This window comes from Oncorhynchus mykiss, chromosome 1 (assembly GCF_013265735.2).
Source record: "Oncorhynchus mykiss isolate Arlee chromosome 1, USDA_OmykA_1.1, whole genome shotgun sequence".
In the NCBI taxonomy this organism is placed as follows: Eukaryota; Metazoa; Chordata; class Actinopteri; order Salmoniformes; family Salmonidae; genus Oncorhynchus; species Oncorhynchus mykiss.
Window position 1 is genome coordinate 51831362 of NC_048565.1, and position 20014 is coordinate 51851375.

Sequence of the window (20014 nt, forward strand, 5' to 3'; positions counted from 1 at the left end):
GCCTGTCTGGCTGTCTGCCTGCCCTGTGTTGGGCAGTTAATCACTCATTCCTCAGGAGGTCCAGGCACTAGGCATGCGGACTGTGCTGCTCTGTGTGTGTGTAGTGTGTGTGTTCTGCTGCTGCTATCTCACAAAGAGTCGTAACTAAACGAGAAACAGGACGCAGGGCATACAGCTGACACTTAAACAGTTTGGCCTCTTGTCAGAGGAGGGGTGTGTGTGACTGCTTGCCTGCCTGCATATCTGTCTTTGTGTGCGAGAACCACACTCAGGCATTCATGCATATATGCCATTCTGAGAGAGAGACTATATATGACATTTGAAATGTCTCTATTCTTTTGGAACATCTGTGAGTGTAATGTTTACTGTTAATTTTAATTGTTTATTTAACTTATTTATTATCTACTTCACTTGCTTTGTCAATGTTAACATATGAAACACATGTTAAATTTGCCATTAAATTTGCCATTGAATTTAATTTAATTTAATTGAGAGAGTGAATTCTGGCCCACTACTGTCATGCCTGACTTCTTCAAAGGCACCAGTCAAGTGTGGCTGGTTTTCTCAGCTGTGTCCCCACAGCCCTCCCCAGCCCTGTGTGCCTGCCCAGCCGTGGGGGGGTGGAAGCAGGGGTACAAGGGGGTGTGCTGACCACTGGCTGGGGAGGGATGTGGAGTCTCATTGTCAGAGCTGTAGAGCTGTGGCCCTTCCTTTGAGAAATGGCCACAACAGCCTATTCATTTACTCCATGCCTATATGTCATACAAGGCCTTTCAGCATGACTTGTACAGCTCAGAGTAGCATTTGTATAGTATGTAGTAGTTGTAGTCGCCTCCACCTCTGCAGCAGTAGTAGTATTGGTAGAACTGTACTACTGCTACTACTACTTGAGCGTTGTATGAATGTGTTTTCCTTCCATCCTCACAGAGCAAAAATGTATTGTATGTCAAAGCTGTTTTGTCATTGCTCTCTTGAAATGTAAGCTACACGCAAAGAACTGAGGAGGCCCTGAAACCTTCTGCTGCCTCAGCTCAGGGATTTCAGTGACAAGACAGATTAGTCCCCTTGCTTTTCCACTTCTCAATGTATCTCCCTGGACACACACTGCTCTCCTGTGTGTCCGGTCAGCTGTGTGAGTGTGGGTAGGTTTGTGCATGCGGGTGCAAGCTTGCGTGCGTGTGGTGGCTCAGCGTCGCGGCGAGTCATTCTTTAATCCATCTGCCCTATTTGTGTCTCTCCGTGTCAGGGTCCACTCTTCTGTCATCCCCATCTTTCCATCCGTCCCTGACTTCCTCGCCCTGACTTCCTCCCCCGAGTCCCCTCTGTCTCTTCCCTATATCCATTCCAAAGAATAAAGGATGATCAGAGAGACAGACAGACACCCTTCTTCCCTCTCTCGCTGTGGCAGGTTGAAAAACAAAAACAGCCGAGGAGAAGAAGGAGAGAGAGGGAAGGAAAGAAAAAGGAGAGCGAGGGGGAAAAGAGCAGGGGCTTTGGACGTTCCCCATATGGCTCTGGGATCCACGGGGATTTGTGCCTCTTAAGGCCAGGGTACTGTTGTTTATACAGAGCTACAGTGAGGGAACCCTTTTATCTTGAGATCTTACATCCTATTCATTAGCCTCATATAGAGAGATCCAATTTGATTTGTCACATGCTTTGTCAACAACCGGTGTAGGCTACCGGTGAAATGCTTACTTTACGGGCCCTTCACAACAATGCGGAGAGGGAAATAATAGAAAAACAATATCACAAGGAATAAATAAGAAATGAGGAACGATAACTTGTCTATATACACAGGGTACCAGTAGAGTCATTGTGCAGTGGTACAAGGTAATTGGGGTAGATATTTACATATGTGTAGGGATAAAGTGACTAGGGCATCAGGATTGATAATAAACAGTAGCAGCAGTGTGTGTGATGAGTCAAAAGAGAGTTAGTGCAAAAAAAGGTCAATGCAGATTGTTAAGTAGTTAACCAATAGCTACCCGGACAAAGTATTTAGTAGTCTTATGGGTTGGGGGTTGAAGCTGTTGAGGGTCCTGTTGGTTTCAGACTTGGTGCATCGGTACCGCTTGCCGTGCGGTAGCAGAATGAAGAGTTTTTAGGGCCTTCCTCTGACACCGCCTGGTATAGAGGTCCTGGATGGCAGTGAGCTTGGCCCCAGTGATGTACTTGTCTTTACGCACTACCCTCTGTAGCGCCTTGCGGTTGGATGCCAAGAAGTTGCCATACCAAGCAGGGATGCAGCCAGTTAAGTTGCTCTCAATGGTGCAGTTGTAAAACGTTTTGAAGATCTGAGGGCCCATGCTAAATATTTTCAGCCTCTTCAAATCAAATCAAAATCAAATCAAATCAAAATCAAATTTTATTTGTCACATACACATGGTTAGCAGATGTTAATGCGAGTGTAGCGAAATGCTTGTGCTTCTAGTTCCGACAATGCAGTAATAACCAACAAGTAATCTAACTAACAATTCCAAAACTACTGTCTTGTACACAGTGTAAGGGGATAAAGAATATGTACATAAGGATATATGAATGAGTGATGGTACAGAGCAGCATAGGCAAGATACAGTAGATGGTATCGAGTACAGTATATACATATGAGATGAGTATGTAAACAAAGTGGCATAGTTAAAGTGGCTAGTGATACATGTATTACATAAGGATACAGTCGATGATATAGAGTACAGTATATACGTATGCATATGAGATGAATAATGTAGGGTAAGTAACATTATATAAGGTAGCATTGTTTAAAGTGGCTAGTGATATATTTACATAATTTCCCATCAATTCCCATTATTAAAGTGGCTGGAGTTGAGTCAGTGTCAGTGTGTTGGCAGCAGCCACTCAATGTTAGGGGTGGCTGTTTAACAGTCTGATGGCCTTGAGATAGAAGCTGTTTTTCAGTCTCTCGGTCCCAGCTTTGATGCACCTGTACTGACCTCGCCTTCTGGATGATAGCGGGGTGAACAGGCAGTGGCTCGGGTGGTTGATGTCCTTGATGATCTTTATGGCCTTCCTGTAACATCGGGTGGTGTAGGTGTCCTGGAGGGCAGGTAGTTTGCCCCCGGTGATGCATTGTGCAGACCTCACTACCCTCTGGAGAGCCTTACAGTTGAGGGCGGAGCAGTTGCCGTACCAGGCGGCGATACAGCCCGCCAGGATGCTCTCGATTGTGCATCTGTAGAAGTTTGTGAGTGCTTTTGGTGGCAAGCCAAATTTCTTCAGCCTCCTGAGGTTGAAGAGGCGCTGCTGCGCCTTCTTCACAATGCTGTCTGTGTGAGTGGACCAATTCAGTTTGTCAGTGATGTGTATGCCGAGGAACTTAAAACTTGCTACCCTCTCCACTACTGTTCCATCGTTGAGGGGGAAGAGACGACTGTGTTGATGTGGGTGGACCATGATCATTTCTGAATGATGTGGACACCTAGGAACTTGAAGCGCTCAACCTGCTCCACTACAGCCCCGTCGATGTGGATGGGGGCGTGCTCAGCCCTCCGTTTCCAGTAGTAGCTCCTTTGCCTTCTTTGCCTTGCTGACGTTGAGGGAGAGGCTGTTGTCCTGGCACCACACTGCCAGGTCTCTGACCTCCTCCCTGTAGGCTGTCTCATCGCGTCAGTGATCAGGCCTACCACCATAGTGTCATCTGAAAATGTAATGATGGTGTTGGAGTCGTGCACAGTCGTAAGTGAACAAGGAGTACAGGAGTGGACTAAGCACACCCCTGAGGGGCCCCCATGTTAAGGGTCAGTGTGGCGGATGTGTGGTTGCCTACCCTCACCCCCTGGGGGTGGCCAGTTAGGAAGTCCAGGATCCAGTTGCAGAGGGAGGTGTTTAATCCCAGGGTCCTTTACTTAGCGATGAGTTTGGAAGGGAACTATGGCGTTGAACACTGAGCTGTAGTCAATGATCAATGAATGAATTCCCACGTAGGTGTTCCTTTTGTCCAGGTGGGAAAGGGCAGTGTGGAGTGCAATATAGATTGCATCATCTATGGATCTGTTGGGATGGTATTGGAGTGGGTCCACAGTGTCTGGGATGATGTTGTTGATGTGAACCATGACCAGCCTTTCAAAGCATTTCATGGCTACAAATGCGAGTGCTACAGGGCGATAGACATTTAAACAGGTTACCTTAGCGTCCTTGGGGACTATGGGAGTTGGCTTGAAACATGTAGATATTACAGTCTGGGTCAGGGGAAGGTTGAAAATGTCAGTGAAGACACTTGCCAGCTGGTAAGTGCATGCTCTGAGTATGCGTCCTGGTAATCCATCTGGCCCTGCGGCCTTGTGAATGTTAACCTGTTTGAAGGTCTTACTCACATCAGCTACGGAGAGCGTGATCACAGAGTCGTCCCGAACAGCTTGTGCCCTCATGCATGGTTCAGTGTCGCTAGCCTCAAAGCAAGCATATAAGGAATTTAGCTCGTCTGGTAAACTCGCGTCACAGCTTGTAATCCGTGATAGTTTGCAAACCCTGCCACATCCGCAAGCATGAGAGCCAGTGTAATATGATTCAATCTTGGTGCTGTATTGATGGTTGGCCTGTTTGATGGTTCGTCAGAAGGTGTAGCGTGATTTCTTATAAGCTTCCGGATTAGTTTCCCGCTTCTTGAAAGCGGATGCGGATGTTGCCTGTAATCCATGGGTTCTTGTTGGGATATGGACGTACGCACACTGTAGGGATGACATTGTCAATGCACTTATTAATGAAGCCGGTGACTGATGTTTCTGCCATCAGATGAATCCCAGAAACATATTCCAGTCGGTGATAGCGAAACAGTCTTGTAGCTAAGCATCTGCTTCATCTGACCGCTTCAGTCATCTGGTACTGGTACATCCTGTTTGAGTTTTTGCTTGTAAGCAGGAATAAGGAGGATATAGTTATGGTCAGATTTGCCAAATTAAGGGGCAGGGAGAACATTGAATGTCTCTGTGTGTGGAGTAAAGGTGATCTAGTTTTTTTGCCTCTAGTTGCACAGGTGTCATGCTGGTAGAAATGAGGTAAAACGGATTTTAAAGTCACCGGCCACTCGGAGCACTGCCTCTAGGTGAGCATTTTCTTGTTTGCTTTTGGCCCTATACAGCTCGTTGAGTGCGGTCTTAGCATCGGTTTGTGGTGGTAAAAATTTTGGTAAACAACTTATCATGATGTATTTTAACTCCGGCGAGCAGAACCTTGAGACTCCAGAAGCTCTTTTCGGTCATAGGAAACGATGGTGGAAACATTACGTACAAAAAAGTTGAGATCAGCATGAAAAAAATACACAAAATAGAACAATTGGTCAGGAGCCCGTAAAACTGCCACTATTCCCTCCAGCTCCATTCTTCAGCTGTAGAGAATATCCCCTATATAGTGCACTACTTTTAAACATAGAGCTTTGGTCAAAAGTACTACACTATATACTCTAGGGTGCCATTTGGGATGTAACCATTGCTTTAGCCTAACATGTGTTACCCTCAATCAAAGAGACATAGCATCATGATGAGCTACACTGAGTGTACAAAACATCAAGAACAACTTCCTAATATTGAGTTGCATCCCCTCCCCATTTTTTCCCTCAGAACATCCTCAATTTGTCGGGGTATGGACTCTACAAGGTGTCAAAAGCGTTCCACAGGGATGCTGGCCCACGTCGACTCCAATGCTTCCCACAGTTGTGTCAAGTTGGCGGGATGTCCTTTGGGTGGTGGATCATTGATACACACAGGAAACTGTTGACCGTGAAATACCCAGCAGCGTTGTAACCGGTGCGCCTGGCACCTACTACCATTACCCATTCAAAGGCACTTACAGTACATTCCAAAAGTATTCAAGTCCCTTGACTTTTCCCACATTTTGTTATGTTATTATTCTAAAATGGATTAAATAAATAAAAATGTCTGTCATCAATCTTCACACAATACCCCATAATGACAATGCGAAAACAAGTTTAGAAATGTTTGCTAATAAAAAAAAAGAAATACTTTATTTACATAAGTATTCAGACCCTTTGCAATGAGACTCGAAATTGAGCTCAGGTGCATCCCGTTTCCATTGATCATCCTTCAGATGTTTCTACAACTTGATTGCAGCTCACCTGTGGTAAATTCAATTTAATGGACATGATTTGGAAAGGCACACATCTGTCTGTATAGGGTCCCACAGATGACAGTGCATGTCAGAGCAAAAACCAAGCCATGAGGTTGAAGGAATTGTCCGTAGAGCTCCGAGACAGGATTGTGTCGAGGCACAGATCGGGGGTAGGGTACCAAAACATTCTGCAGCATTGAAGGTCCCCAAGAACACAGTGGCCTCCATCATGCTTAAATGGAAGAAGATTAAAACCACCAAGACTCTTCCTAGAGCTGGCCGCCCGGCCAAACTAAGCATCAGGGGAGAAGGGCCTTGGTGGAGGTGACCAAGAACCCGATGGTCACTTTGACATTGCTCCAGAGTTCCTCTGTGGAGATGGGAGAATCTTCCAGAAGGAGAGCCATCTCTGCAGCACTCCACAAATCAGGCCTTTATGATAGAGTGGCCAGACGGAAGCCACTCCTCAGTAAAAGACATGACAGCCCGCTTGGAGTTTGCCAAAAGGCACTTAAAGGACTCTCAGACCATGAGAAACAAGATGCTCTGGTCTGATGAAACTAAGATTGAACTTTTTGGCCTGAATGACAAGCGCCACGCCCGGAGGAAACCTGGCACCATCCCTACGGTGAAGCATGGTGGTGGCAGCATCATGCTGTGGGGATGTTTTTCAGTGGCAGGGACTGGGAGACTAGTCAGGATCGAGGGAAAGATGAATGGAGGAAAGCACAGAGAGATCCTTGATGAAAACCTGCTTCAGAGTGCTCTGGACTTCAGACTGGGGCAAAGCTTCTCCTTCCAACAGCGACCCTAAGCACATAGCCAAGACAACGCAGGAGTGGCTTCAGGACAAGTCTCTCAATGTCCTTGAGTGGCCCAGCCAGAGCCCGGACTTTAACCCGATCCAACATCTCTGGAAAGACCTGAAAATAGCTGTGTAGCGACACTCCCCATCCAACCTGACAGAGCTTGACAGGATCTGCAGAGAAGAATGGGAGAAACTCCCCACATACAGGTGTGCCAAGCTTGTAGCATCATACCTAAGAAGACTCGATGCTGTAATCACTGCCAAAGGTGCTTTAACAAAGTACTGAGGAAAAGGTGTAAATACTTATGTAAATGTGATATTTCAGTAGATTTTTTTTATTACATAGGGCAAAAAAATCCTAAACTGTTTTTGCTTTGTCATTATGGGGTATTGTGTGTAGTTTGATGAGGGAAAAAAACAAATTGTATACATTTTACAATAAGGCTGTAACATAACAAAATGTGGAAAAAGTCCGAATGCACTGTGCAGTCGTGGCCAAAAGTTTTGAGAATGACACAATTATTAATTTTCACAAAGTCTGCTGCCTTAGTTTGTATGATGGCAGTTTGCATATACTCCAGAATGTTATGAAGAGTGATCAGATGAATTGCAATTAATTAAAAAGTCCCTCTTCGCCATGCAAATGAACTGAATCCCCCAAAATAATTTGCACTGCATTTCGGCCCTGCCACAAAAGGACCAGCTGACATCATGTCAATGATTCTCTTTTTAACACAGGTGTGAGTGTTGATGAGGACAAGGCTGAAGATCACTCTGTCATGCTGATTGAGTTCGAATAACAGACTGGAAGCTTCAAAAGGAGGGTGGTGCTTGGAATCATTGTTCTTCCTCTGTCAACCATGGTTACCTGCAAGGAAACACATGCCATCATCATTGCTTTGCACAAAAAGGTCTTCACAGTCAAGGATATTGCTGCCAGTAAGATTGCACCTAAATCAACCATTTATCGGATCATCAAGAACTTCAAGGGGGGGGGGGGTCAATTGTTGTGAAGAAGGCTCCAAGAAAGTCCAGCAAGCGCCAGGACCTTCTCCTAAAGTTGATTCAGCTATGGGATCGGGGCACCACCAGAGCTTGCTCAGGAATGGCAGCAGGCAGGAGTGAGTGCATCTTCACGCACAGTGAGGCGAAGACTTTTGGAGGATGGCCTGGTGTCAAGAAGAGCAGCAAAGAAGCCACTTCTCTCCAGGAAAAACATCAGGGACAGACTGATATTCTACAATAGGTACAGGGATTGGACTGCTGAGGACTATGTTAAAGTCATTTTCACTGATGAATCCCCTTTCCGATTGTTTGGGGCACCCGGAAAAAAGCTTGTCCGGAGATGACAAGGTGAGCGCTACCATCAGTCCTGTGTCATGCCAACAGTAAAGCATCCTGAGACCATTCATGTGTGGGGTTGCTTCTCAGCCAAGGGAGTGGGCTCACTCACAATTTTGCCTAAGAACACAGCCATGAATAAAGAACACATCCTCTGAGAGCAACTTCTCCCAACCATCCAGGAACAGTTTGGTGATGAACAATGCCTTTTCCAGCATGATGGAGCACCTTGCCATAAGGCAAAAGTGATAACTAAGTGGCTCGGGGAACAAAACATCGATATTTTGAGTCCATGGCCAGGAATCTCCCCAGACCTTAATCCCATTGAGAATTTGTGGTCAGTCCTCAAGAGGCGGGTGGACAAACAAAATTGACAGCATGCCAGGGCGGATTGCAGAGGTCTTGAAAAAGAAGGGTCAACACTGCAAATATTGACTCTTTGCATCAACTTCATGTAATTGTCAATAAAAGCCTTTGACACTTATGAAATGCTTGTAATTATACTTCAGTATTCCACAGTAAGATCTGACAAAAATATCTAAAGACACTGAAGCAGCAAACTTTGTGGAAATGTATATTTGTGTCATTCTCAAATCTTTTGGCCACGACTGTATATCTGTGGTCTTGCCTGTTCACCCTCTGAGTGGCACACATACACAATCCATGTCTCAATTGTCTCAAGGCTTTAAAATCCTTCTTAAACATATCTCCTCCCCTTCATCTACACTGATTGAAGTGGATTTAACAAGTGCCATCAATAAGGGATCATAGCTTTCACATGGATTCACCCGGTCAGACTATGCCACGGAAAGAGCAGGTGTTCTTAATGTTTTGTACACTCAGTGTGTAACTCATCGGTCTCTGAAGCATGTGCTGTACAGATAAGGTGATAAGGTGAAATTTTAAAGTGTGAGTCTGCTCGGCCTGGTTTTGCTCTCACGTCTGTGCTGAAAGGAAAAGTAATTACAGTATGAAGGTGGAATGTGCAGTCCGTTGTTGAAGTCGATGTAGAATTCAGGTACTGTAATACAAGCAGTCTGTAAAGGTCTCACAACAAGTCAAGGCATCACCTCGTAAAATGAACTTGCCAAACTGGGGGAGTTTTATAATGGTTTTCGACCCAAGCCACATGACGGGGACCCATCATGATGAAACACGGCCACAATGGCAAAAAAATAGTACCATTGTGATTTGTGAATCGTAAAGGCAAATCGTCACCAGAAGAACTTAAGTGTTACCCAGATCCCCTCTCAGTGCCTTTCGGGGAAAACATCCCACATGAAAGTGGTGGTATAGTGACTCAGTGACTGCTGAGACTGAGATTCCTGGAACGATAAGGGGAGGGGGGTTCAGCGTGTTTTATAGCAACTATCGTGGATGGGTTACCAGTCCATATCAGCACAGCTTGGTTCGGCTCGACTCAGTAGTGCGAAAAGCTTAATACTTTCGCCCTGAAGTAACACATCCCTCTCTCTCTCTCCCGCTCTCCTTCTTTCTCTCTGCAGTAGACGGCGTGGTGTGTGATGAACCCGGAGAGTGCGTGTGGTTACCAGGTCGGGGTGCGGGGCCCACGGTCTGTGATGGAACAGAAGGTCAAAAGTCGACTGAACTATGGCTTCCAGAGGAGCTCCACGTCAGACGACGACTCCGGATGTGCCCTGGAGGAGTATGCCTGGGTGCCGCCCGGCCTCAGACCCGAACAGGTGAGACGCGCCAAAATCTACACAGCACCCCCCAGTTCTAATGCATGCCCCTTAAATTCAACACTATATGCCACTAATATGCCACATATGGAATACAACCGCTGTTCCCCTGTTCCACAAAATGACAAAGCAGTATGTGATGATTACTGGTGGGAATTGAACCCACCGACCTTGCCGTTTCTAGTGTCATGCTGTTACCAACTTTTTATTTTAATTTGACCTTTATTTAACTAGGCAAGTCGGTTAAGAACAAATTCTTATTTTCAATGATGGCCTACCAGGGAACAGTGGCTGCCTTGATCGGGCAGAACGACAGATTTTTACCATGTCAGCTCGGGGATTCGATCTTGCAACCTTTCGGTTACTAGTCCAACGCTCTAACCACTAGGCTACCCGCGCAAAAGCCCAGAAGCAGATTTGCTTTTTTAGATAGGAGCTGAAAAATACCACAGTAGCTTTCTCTGTCATTATTCTCCTTGTCATAACTCCATTAGGTAAATTACCAGGCCTCCTCAGGTTTTTGTGGTGGTGGGCAGTGCAGCGGGAGGGCTTGTCAACCTGAAGCAGGACAAAGCTGCCTGTCTTTAACTGTTTAACTGTCACCGTGGCACTTTGACCCTTGGGGCGACTGGGCTGGTTACTACTTTGCCCCTCTGGGTCGTTGACCACCACTGAAGGCTACTTTACGGGGAAGGGTCATTACAGACACCAGATTAAAAAGGTGGGATGTTCTTGTCTCCTGTGTAGAGGGGGCTTCCTGCTGCTCTATTGCCCCCTATATCCACCTCCCCAGGCCAAGGGTTACAGAACAGTACACTGACAGACGCCCTTCCTCCAGGGCTGTGTGTTTCTCCACTGTAGTGATCACCCCATAATGTGCACTACAGGGCCGTTCCACAGAATAGCTGCTGTAAAGGCATTACAGTTAACCCATGCATTTACACACAAAGGGGAGGCTTTAGAGGCAGGGTTCTCCCTGTTGCTTCGGTCCCTTCTCTCCCCTTTATCTTTTTCTCCCCCGATCACCCTTCATTGCTTCCATGTGTGCTTTTTAAAAGGGAGGGAGAGGGGGATAGAGTGAGGGGAGTAAGGGAAGGGAGGGAGAGAGTGAGACCGATGAGAGAAGGAAGGGAAGGAGGCCTCCCCGGTACTTGGGAGAGTGCCACATAGCACAAGTGGACTCTGTTTGTGACAGGCCTGTAAAAGGCAGCCGTGGCGATGCCCGCTCCGAGCCGAGCCTGGTGTTGCCAGCAACCAGCAGGACGGGGTGAGCAATGGGGTCCTGATCCACGACTAAAGGCCTTCTCCAGCCTTCTCTGATCTGCCAAGATTTCTACTAATCACTAGCAGACTTTTCCATGCCCGAGTGTGTAAATAAAAATATACACATCCTGTCTCTAAGTGGCTTTGGGGTGGTGCTTGACAAGTCTGTCTGTCTCACAAGAAAGGAGCCCGCGATGTGCTAACTTTTAGGGTAGGGACACACAAACGCACGCACATACACGCACGCAGCCCATTATCCAGGGGCAGTCTGGGTAGGTATATTATTATTCCTAGTGTACTGAATAACATCTAATCTGGGACAGTGAAATAGGTTAAGAGAAATCTGTGTAGGTGCTCTTCTTTCAACAGGGAGTTGGAAAAAGGTCAGGGCTGTTTTCATGTTCTTAACCAAGAACATTTGACTTCCGTGTTACTTCACAGTATAGGCAACCCTCCGGGCTAATTTGTTTGTGTGGTAGGTGGAAGCATGGCGCTACCAACGCCAAGGTTCAATTCTCGCAAGGGTCAAATACACATATTTAAAAGAAAGATGAATTTGTTAGTGTCTCTAAACATCTCTATTTTGCTGTCTATGGTCCAGGTCCAGCTGTACTTCTCCTGTCTGCCAGAGGACAAGGTCCCTTATGTTAACAGTCCCGGAGAGAAGTTCAGAATCAAACAACTCCTGTATCAACTGCCTCCGCATGACAATGAGGTAAGACTCCAAAGAGTTTTTGTGTGTATGTGCATGCATGGGTGTGTGTAGTTCATAAACTGTGTGTGTGTCTCTAGTGTGTGAGTGTTTATGCATGTGTCATAAAATGCATCCCAGTGAGCCCTCTCATTAAAGGCATCGTAACAGGGCAGGTCTCACAGAAGGATAGCACCCATTTCCCCCCAAATCCATCCCTCCCATCCCCTTTTTTTGGACTCAATGTTGTTTGAAGGGCTGTGTCCGACCCTGGTCTTTCACTGCCTTTCAGTGAACCTCTGTTTAACACCACCTTACTACCTACCAGGGTTGGTGTCAATTCCATTTAAATTCAGACTAGAAATAAACTTCCAAGTCCAATTCTCCAGGCAAAAACTACATTTTATTTGACTTCCAGTTGACGGAGTTGAAATGGAATTCACTCCATCCCTGTCACCTATAGCTCCACGCCATTCTGGTCATGTGCGGGAGGACAAGACATTCACGTTGCCGGCGTCACAGAGTTTTTAGTCCCTTGGTCCCACACTGGGTCACAGACTGAAATGGCGTGGGCACAATACGTCTTTTCACTTAATGATGTGCTGGGAGCCCCCGCTAGCAGGATTCCTGTCCTAGATGTGGTCTTTATGGGGACAGAACTGTGGGACGGCAAGGCATTATTGGGACGGAACTGTGGGACGCTGCTGAAAGAGAAAGTCTTTCTTTATGCCACCGCCACTAACAGTGGCACCACTGCCCGAGCTGCCTACCCCGTGTCTCTTTGTTGCTCGCCCTCTCGTGATTTCACTCTAAACACAACCCTTGTTTGTGTAAACTGTTAATGTCTGCCTTCCCTTGTTAGCGGTTTAGGAGGGAGACATCAAAAAGGGGGTGTTAAAATAGTTCTCAGTCAGAGCTAAGCCAGGCTTAGGTTTAGGGTGGAGGATTGGAGTGGGGATGACGGAGGTGGGAGGGCAAGAGATGGCTTTGTTGAACATGCCCTGGTATGCAGCTCAACTTTCTCTCTGTCTGATGATGATTGAAGGACTGACCTGTGTGCGTTTTACTAAAACACTAAAATACCTATTTCCTTCTAGTTTGACGTCGACTCCACTCCCTCATGTTGGTTGTCACTCTTTGCTCCGTTTGTGGTTGTACAATAAAAAGTCCACTTTCCCTGTGTTTGACTGTTTCTTCTATCCCTCTCCCTCCCTCACTTTCCCTCCCTCCCCCCAGGTGCGATACTGCCAGTCTCTCAGTGAGGAGGAGAAGAAGGAGCTCCACATGTTCAGTGTCCAGAGGAAGAAGGAGGCACTGGGGAGGGGCTCCCTCAAACTGTTGCCCCGGGCCCTGCTACACAGTGTCTGTGAACATGTACGTCCCCGCTCTGCCTCTCTCACCTTACCTCAGTCCCTAACAGGACACACTGATCCACATTACTCAAGTAACTTATGTATACTATTGAGAAACCGATTACAGAGAGATGTAGCCTTTTTGTTTATCCCATTGTGAATAGAAGGCTAGACATCCCTAAACATATGCTGGATTTTCAGCCATGCAGTCGATAATCTAAAAAGCCTCTCAGTGGCTTGGAGAGTCATTAGAAGGTTGGCGGACTGTACTGCACTCTGCTGTGCTCGCACCACATTCAGTGTTTTATTTCGTGAATTTACAAATGGGTCCTGAGCAGCCTGGGGTTGACCACCATTTTTATTTAACTAGGCAAGTCAGTGAAGAACAAATTCCTATTTACAATGACGGCCTACCCCGGCCGACGCTGGGCCAATTATGCGCCGTCCTATGGGACTCCCAATCAGGGCCGGATGTGATACAGCCTGGATTCGAACCAAGGACTGTAGTGATGCCTCTTGCACTGAGTGCCTTAGATGCAGTGCCTTAGACCGCTGCGCCACTCGGGAGCCCTCTTGTCAAAACACAGCTCTCTGGTGGCTCTCCCGCCAGTCAACATCACTCACTCCACTCCAAGATAAAGGCTGTTTTCTCATCAACGCTGATGCTTGTTCAATGCCCGCTTTAGTTTTGCCGTGTGTGAGTACTGTGTGTGTGAGAGCGAGAGAGAGAGAGAGAGTGCATGTTAAAAGCAAGGCCTTTGTGTCCCCACATGGCATACAGAGACAAACAAACAAGAGCCTGACAACCTGACCGCAGTGGGACCATAGTGGACCACAGTTAGCCTCACGGTCATAATTCCCATAACAACACCAGATGCCATGTTCTGTACTGACGCGGTCTCAACACAGATGGAAGGGAATTGGCCACGTCTCTCAACCCCCCCCCCCCCTTTCTCCTCAGTAGGGCATGGAAGCTGCTCTGACAATACTGTATAGTTTAACAAGCTACACTAAAGCTACCCTTCGGAAAAATATATTTTACTTAGCTAAAGTTACTTTGAAAAAGGTAATAGTGAAGACATCAAAACTAGGAAATAACACATATGGAATCATGTAGGAACAAAAAAAGTGTAAAACCAATCTAAATATATTTGAGATTCTTCAAAAGTAGCCACCCTTTGCCTTGATGGCAGCTTTGCACACTCTTGGCATTCTCTCAACCAGCTTCACCTGGAATGCTTTTCCAACAGTCTTGAAGGAGTTCCCACATATGCTGAGCACTTGTTGGCTGCGTTTCCTTCAATCTGCGGTCCAACTCACCCCAAATCATCTCAATTGGGTTGAGGTAGGGTGATTGTGGAGACCAGGTCATCTGATGCAGCACTCCAGCACTCTCCTTCTTGGTCAAATAGTCCTTACACATCCTGGAGGTGTGTTGGGTCATTGTCCTGTTGAAAAACAAATGATAGTCCCACTAAGCACAAACCAGATGGGATGGTGTATCGCTGCAGAATGCTGTGGTAGCCATGCTGGTTAAGTGTGCCTTGAATTCTAAATAAATCACACAGTGTCACCAGCAAAGCACCATCACACTGCCTTCTCCATGCTTCATGGTGGGAACCACACATGCGGAGATCATCAGTTCACCTACTCTGTGTCTCACAAAGACACAGCGGTTGGAACCAAAAATCTCAAATTTGGACTCATCAAACCAAAGGACAGATTTCCACCGGTCTAATTTCCTTTGCTTGTGTTTCTTGGCCCAAACAAGTCTCTTCTTATTATTGTTGTCCTTTAACAGTGGTTTCTTTGCAGCAATTCAACCATGATACACAGTCTCCTCTGAAGAGTTGATGTTGAGATGTCTGTTACATGAACTCAGTGAAGCATTTATTTGGGCTGCAATTTCTGAGGCTGGTAACTAATGAACTTATCCTCTGCAGCAGAGTTAACTCTGGGTCTTCCTTTCCTGTGGTGGTCCTCATGAGAGCCAGTTTCATCATAGGGCTTGATGGTTTTTGCAATTGTACTTGAAGAAACTTTCAAAGTTCTTGACATTTTCCAGAATGTCTTAAAGTAATGGACTGTTGTTTCTCTTTGCTTATTTAAACTGTTCTTGTCATAATATGGACTTGGTCTTTTACCAAATAGGGCCATCTTCTGAATACCACACCTACCTTGTCATAACACAACTGATTGGCTCAAACGCATTAAGGAAAGAAATTCCACATTTAAAAAGGCACACCTGTTAATTGAAATGCATTCCAGGTGACTACCTCATAAAGCTGGTTCAGAGAATGCCAAGAGTGTGGAAAGCTGCCATCAAGACAAAGGGTGGCTACTTTGAAGAATCTCAAATATAAACTATATTTTGATTTGTTTAACACCTTTTTGGTTACTACATGAGTCCACATGTGTTGTCTTCACTATTATTCTACAAATAGTCAAAATTAAGAAAAACCCTTGAATGAGTAGGTGTGTCCAAACTATTGGCTGGTACTGTATACCGATTAATTCTAAAATGAATGTATAAATATTTTGAGCTTAGTCAAATACTACAGTATACAACCTCTAGTTTGAGAGTGAAACTCTGTTCCTGTCCGTGTTGTTGTTTTCATTACAGTGTGGGGAGAGCGTCAATGGTGGAGAGATGGCGGTGTTTGCCTCCAGAGCGGGTCCTGGGCTGGTCTGGCACCCAGCATGCTTTGCGTGCTCCATGTGTAGTGAACTGCTGGTGGACCTCATCTACTTCTACCAGGACGGAAAGATCCACTGTGGCCGACACCACGCTGAACTGCTCAAACCACGTTGCTCAGCCTGCGACGAGGTGAGACGTTTGTGTGTGGGGTGTGAAGAGCCATTGTGGCGGCACACCAAGCATTGTTCCTAAAAACCATGCTGGGTCGGAATTGAACTCACACCAACACTGACATATGTTCTCTGAAGGCAACGTCAATAACCGCTAGACCAAACCAAGCCGCGTGACGCACTTCTCAAGCTACTTGTTTGTGTGTCTGTCTTCAGGTTATCTTCTCTGATGAGTGCACAGAGGCGGAGGGGCGTCATTGGCACATGAAGCACTTCTCCTGTTTCGAGTGTGAGACGGTGCTGGGGGGACAGCGCTATATCATGAAGGACGGGCGGCCATATTGCTGCGGCTGCTTCGGCTCGCTCTTCGCCGAGTATTGCGAGGCCTGCAGAGAACACATCGGTAAGCCCTGACCACTGCAGACAGACCACTGCTTCTGCCATTGTAAAAGAAATGCCAGAAACTACAATAAACTGAAATCGTGTTAGTCATCCAATGCAAAAGATCCAAGTAAGGTAACATGTCATTATTCTCAGCCAGTATAAACATGTTATATGACATATGCCTAGGAGGAACTTGACAATGATCCAGGGAATCGCACCACAAAAGTGTTTAAAAAAAATACACACATTTTTCTCTCCGCTAGGGGTGGACAATCCCCAGATGACGTATGACGGTCTCCACTGGCATGCCACCGAGGGTTGTTTCTGCTGTGCCCAGTGTAAGAGCTCTCTACTGGGCTGTCCCTTCCTGCCCAAGCAGGGCCGCATTTACTGCTCCAAGGCCTGCAGTCTGGGAGAGGATGTCCACACCTCGGACTCCGCTGACTCCGCCTTCCAGTCTGCTCGCTCCCGCGAATCCCGCCGCAGCGTCCGCATGGGCAAGAGCAGCCGCTCGGCTGACCAGTGCCGCCAGTCACTCCTCTTCTCGCCCTCCGTCAACTACAAGTTCCCTGGGTTCACCGGTGATTCCGGCAACACTGACACCCTCACCAACAAGCTGGCCCACCTGGGTTTAACCAACGAGGAGCAATTTTGGAAGGGGAGGGAGGGCACTGAGGCTCCAGAGGACCGGGAGGAAGAGGAGTGGGCCGAGCACGAGGACTACATGACACAGCTGCTGCTCAAGTTTGGGGAGCAAGGTGTCTTCCAGCAGGGTGAGACAGTCGACTCCAGACCCCCAACAGATCTGTGGATGACCGAGGCAGAGGTCAAGATGAAACAGTGTGAGCCTCAGGGCTCAAGGGCTGGGAGAGGTGGAGGAGGGTCAGGCAGCCAAAGCCTGGCCAGTAAGAAGTACCAGGCAGATATGTACTGGGCTCAGTCCCAGGATGGGTTAGGGGATTCAGCCTACGGTAGCCACCCAGGCCCTGCTAGCAGCAGAAAGCTCCAGGAGCTGGAGATGGAGCACAGGGCTGGTAGCATCGGGGATAAAGGCTTCCAGAGGGAGGAAAAACAGTGGTATGATGACTCTCTGGAGTGTATCACAGATGGGCTGAAACAGACAGATCAGAGCGCCAGGGACTCGATGGACTCACTGGCACTGTCCAACATCACCGGTAAGACATGTTACATCTCTATTGGAATAGCCTTTTAGTCCAGGACTAGGCTTAACCAGGTTTTGATCTGTGTAGCATACTACCTTTCAATGTTCTGTGATGGCAGATTGCTATTTGAAACAGCATTGTGGTGAATAGACACCTTGTACAAACATATTTTCTCATTCTCTCTCCTTTTCTTCTTCTTCTTCCAGCGGCATCAGTAAACGGAGACAGTAAAGAGCGCCCTCTGGTCTACTCCTTACAAAACTTCCAGGAGCTTGAGGCAGAGAACTGTGAGAACACAAGCAACATGGGAACTCTCAATTCCTCCACGTTACACTGCAGTGCCAATTCCCTGAAGAGCCTTACATCCGAGCTGGAGCAGGTGGAGGAGAATGTACCAGAGGAAGAAGCGGCTCCTCTTCCCTCTCCCCCAAAGCCACCTCACGTCCCGGAGTTGAGGAGGACTCGCTCCCAGTCCCGACCCCAACAGGTCAAGTTCTCCCCAGACGTCATTGACAACAGTCACTATGGTGACCTGCCAGTGCGCCAGCCCCCCATGAGCGAGCGGACGCGGCGGCGTGCCTACCACTTTGAAGAGCAGGACCCGGAGCTTCTTGGTTCAAGCTCCGGCCGCCATCACAACCACCACCATCACCACAGGAGGCGCCGCAGCCGCAAGTCCCGCTCCGACAACGCTCTCCACCTGGTGCCCAAGGAGAGGGCCAACCGCATGTACTTCAGAGAGGACCATAGAAGCCATAGGAGCCACGGCCACAAGGGTCCCCAGCAGCAGACCTTCCTGCCCAACCAGCAGAGGTATGGCCAGGGCCAACCTGGTCACCCCCATCCCCACCACACCACCTCAGATTACGGGCTCCAGCAGGGCCCAGCCATGGAGAGGTTCCTGGGGATGTGTGGGGACAGGGGCGAGGATGACTGGTGCTCCACCTGCTCGTCTTCCTCCTCAGAGTCTGAGTCTGAGGAGGAAGGCTTTTTCCTGGGGCAGCCCATCCCCCAGCCACACAGACACTACTATGATAACCTACCCAGCCCTAGCCACGTAGCAGGCCTGCCCTCCCCGCCTTACGGGGGAGTCCCACGGACTAAGTCCAAAAAAAAGAAGGGGCACAAGGGGAAAAACTGTATAATTTCATAACTTTTTTGTGGAGTACCCTTTTAAATTATACTGTCTGCATTGCAACCCCCCTCTAGATCTCTCATTGCCACTGTTCGGAATATGGAAATGGCCTGCCTGCTTGCAACAAATGCCCAAATTCTTTTGCCAACTGGTTGTACTACATGTCTTCTCGAGATGGATGACAAAAAACAGACATGTTTGTCAGTGGAATGGCATTGAAAGACTAAACAGATTGCATATTATTTTTTTTAACCTTTATTTAAGTAGGCAAGTCAGTTAAGAACAAATTCTCATTTACAATGATGGCCAAACCCTAACAACGCTGGGCCAATTGTGCACCGCACTATGGGACTCCCAATCACTTCCGGTTGTGATACAGCCTGGAATCAAACCAAGGTCTGTAGTGACGCCTTTAGCACTGAGATGCAGTGCCTTGGACCGCGGCACCACTCGGGAGCCCCAGTTATTAAAGGATCTACTATTTTGCTAACCAGGGTTTTAAAAATGAAAGTATGATAGTTTCTGCCAGCAAAGGTATTATAGAATACAGTATGATGACATCAGCTATTTCCATGTATGTGCTTCTTTTGTATTTAGGCTTACCAGTATGCATTTGCAGCCCTGACAAGTGGGGATAGCATATGTACTATAAAGGGCCTGGTTGGGTTGACTATTTTATTTATGGGTCATATTATATTGTAAACAGATCAGTCATCTGTATAAATGTAAAAACTGGAATATAAAAGGCTAAGATAATAATTGTAATAAAAAAAACATAACGTCAGGTTTTTTGTTTATTTTAAAAGGAGAGCAATGTCCCCCAAAAGTTTGTACAGAACGAGTATGTGTATGAAGAATGAATATAGTGTAGAGGAACAGAAACTCCAGAAAGCTTGTTAAATAACTTTTATTACCTAACAGAAAAAGTAACACAAAGAACAGACAGTACCAGTCAAAAGTTTGGTTTGCGCTTAGTGGGACTATCATTTGTTTTTCAACAGGACAATGACCCAGGGAACTCCTTCAAGACGATTGGAAAAGCATTCCAGGTGAAGCTGGTTGAGAGAATGCCAAGAGTGTGCAAAACTGTCAATGCAAAGGGTGGCTACTTTGAAGAATCTCAAATAGAAAATACATTTTGCTCTGTTTAACACTTTCTTGGTTACTACATGATTCCATAGTTTGTCTTCACTATTATTCTACAATGTAGAAAATAGTAAAAATAAAGAAAAACCCTTGAATGAGTAGGTGTGTCCAAACTTTTGACTGGTACTGTATGACAGTA

General features: G+C 46.8%; 2 protein-coding genes across 5 annotated transcripts in view; one reads left to right on the top strand and one right to left on the bottom strand.

The window, feature by feature from the left end:
• The window catches only part of LOC110524604 (prickle-like protein 1), a 49779-nt gene that overhangs the window by 29365 nt on the left and 400 nt on the right, over nt 1-20014 (top strand). For all 3 annotated transcript variants that reach the window (XM_021604437.2, XM_036979638.1, XM_021604428.2), the window contains exons 2-8: nt 9736-9933; nt 11798-11911; nt 13124-13261; nt 15863-16066; nt 16264-16450; nt 16695-17606; nt 17801-20014. The exon at nt 17801-20014 is cut by the window's right edge and continues 400 nt beyond it. In XM_021604437.2, the coding sequence (XP_021460112.2) occupies nt 9754-9933; nt 11798-11911; nt 13124-13261; nt 15863-16066; nt 16264-16450; nt 16695-17606; nt 17801-18747 (2682 nt within the window). In that variant the 5' untranslated portion in view covers nt 9736-9753 and the 3' untranslated portion in view covers nt 18748-20014. The remainder of the gene's footprint in view (nt 1-9735; nt 9934-11797; nt 11912-13123; nt 13262-15862; nt 16067-16263; nt 16451-16694; nt 17607-17800) is intronic.
• LOC110524618 (periphilin-1) overlaps nt 19621-20014 on the bottom strand; it is a 35695-nt gene continuing 35301 nt past the window's right edge. For both annotated transcript variants that reach the window (XM_036979643.1, XM_021604448.2), the window contains one exon: nt 19621-20014. This exon is cut by the window's right edge and continues 919 nt beyond it. The gene's annotated coding sequence lies outside the window, so the exon portion shown is untranslated.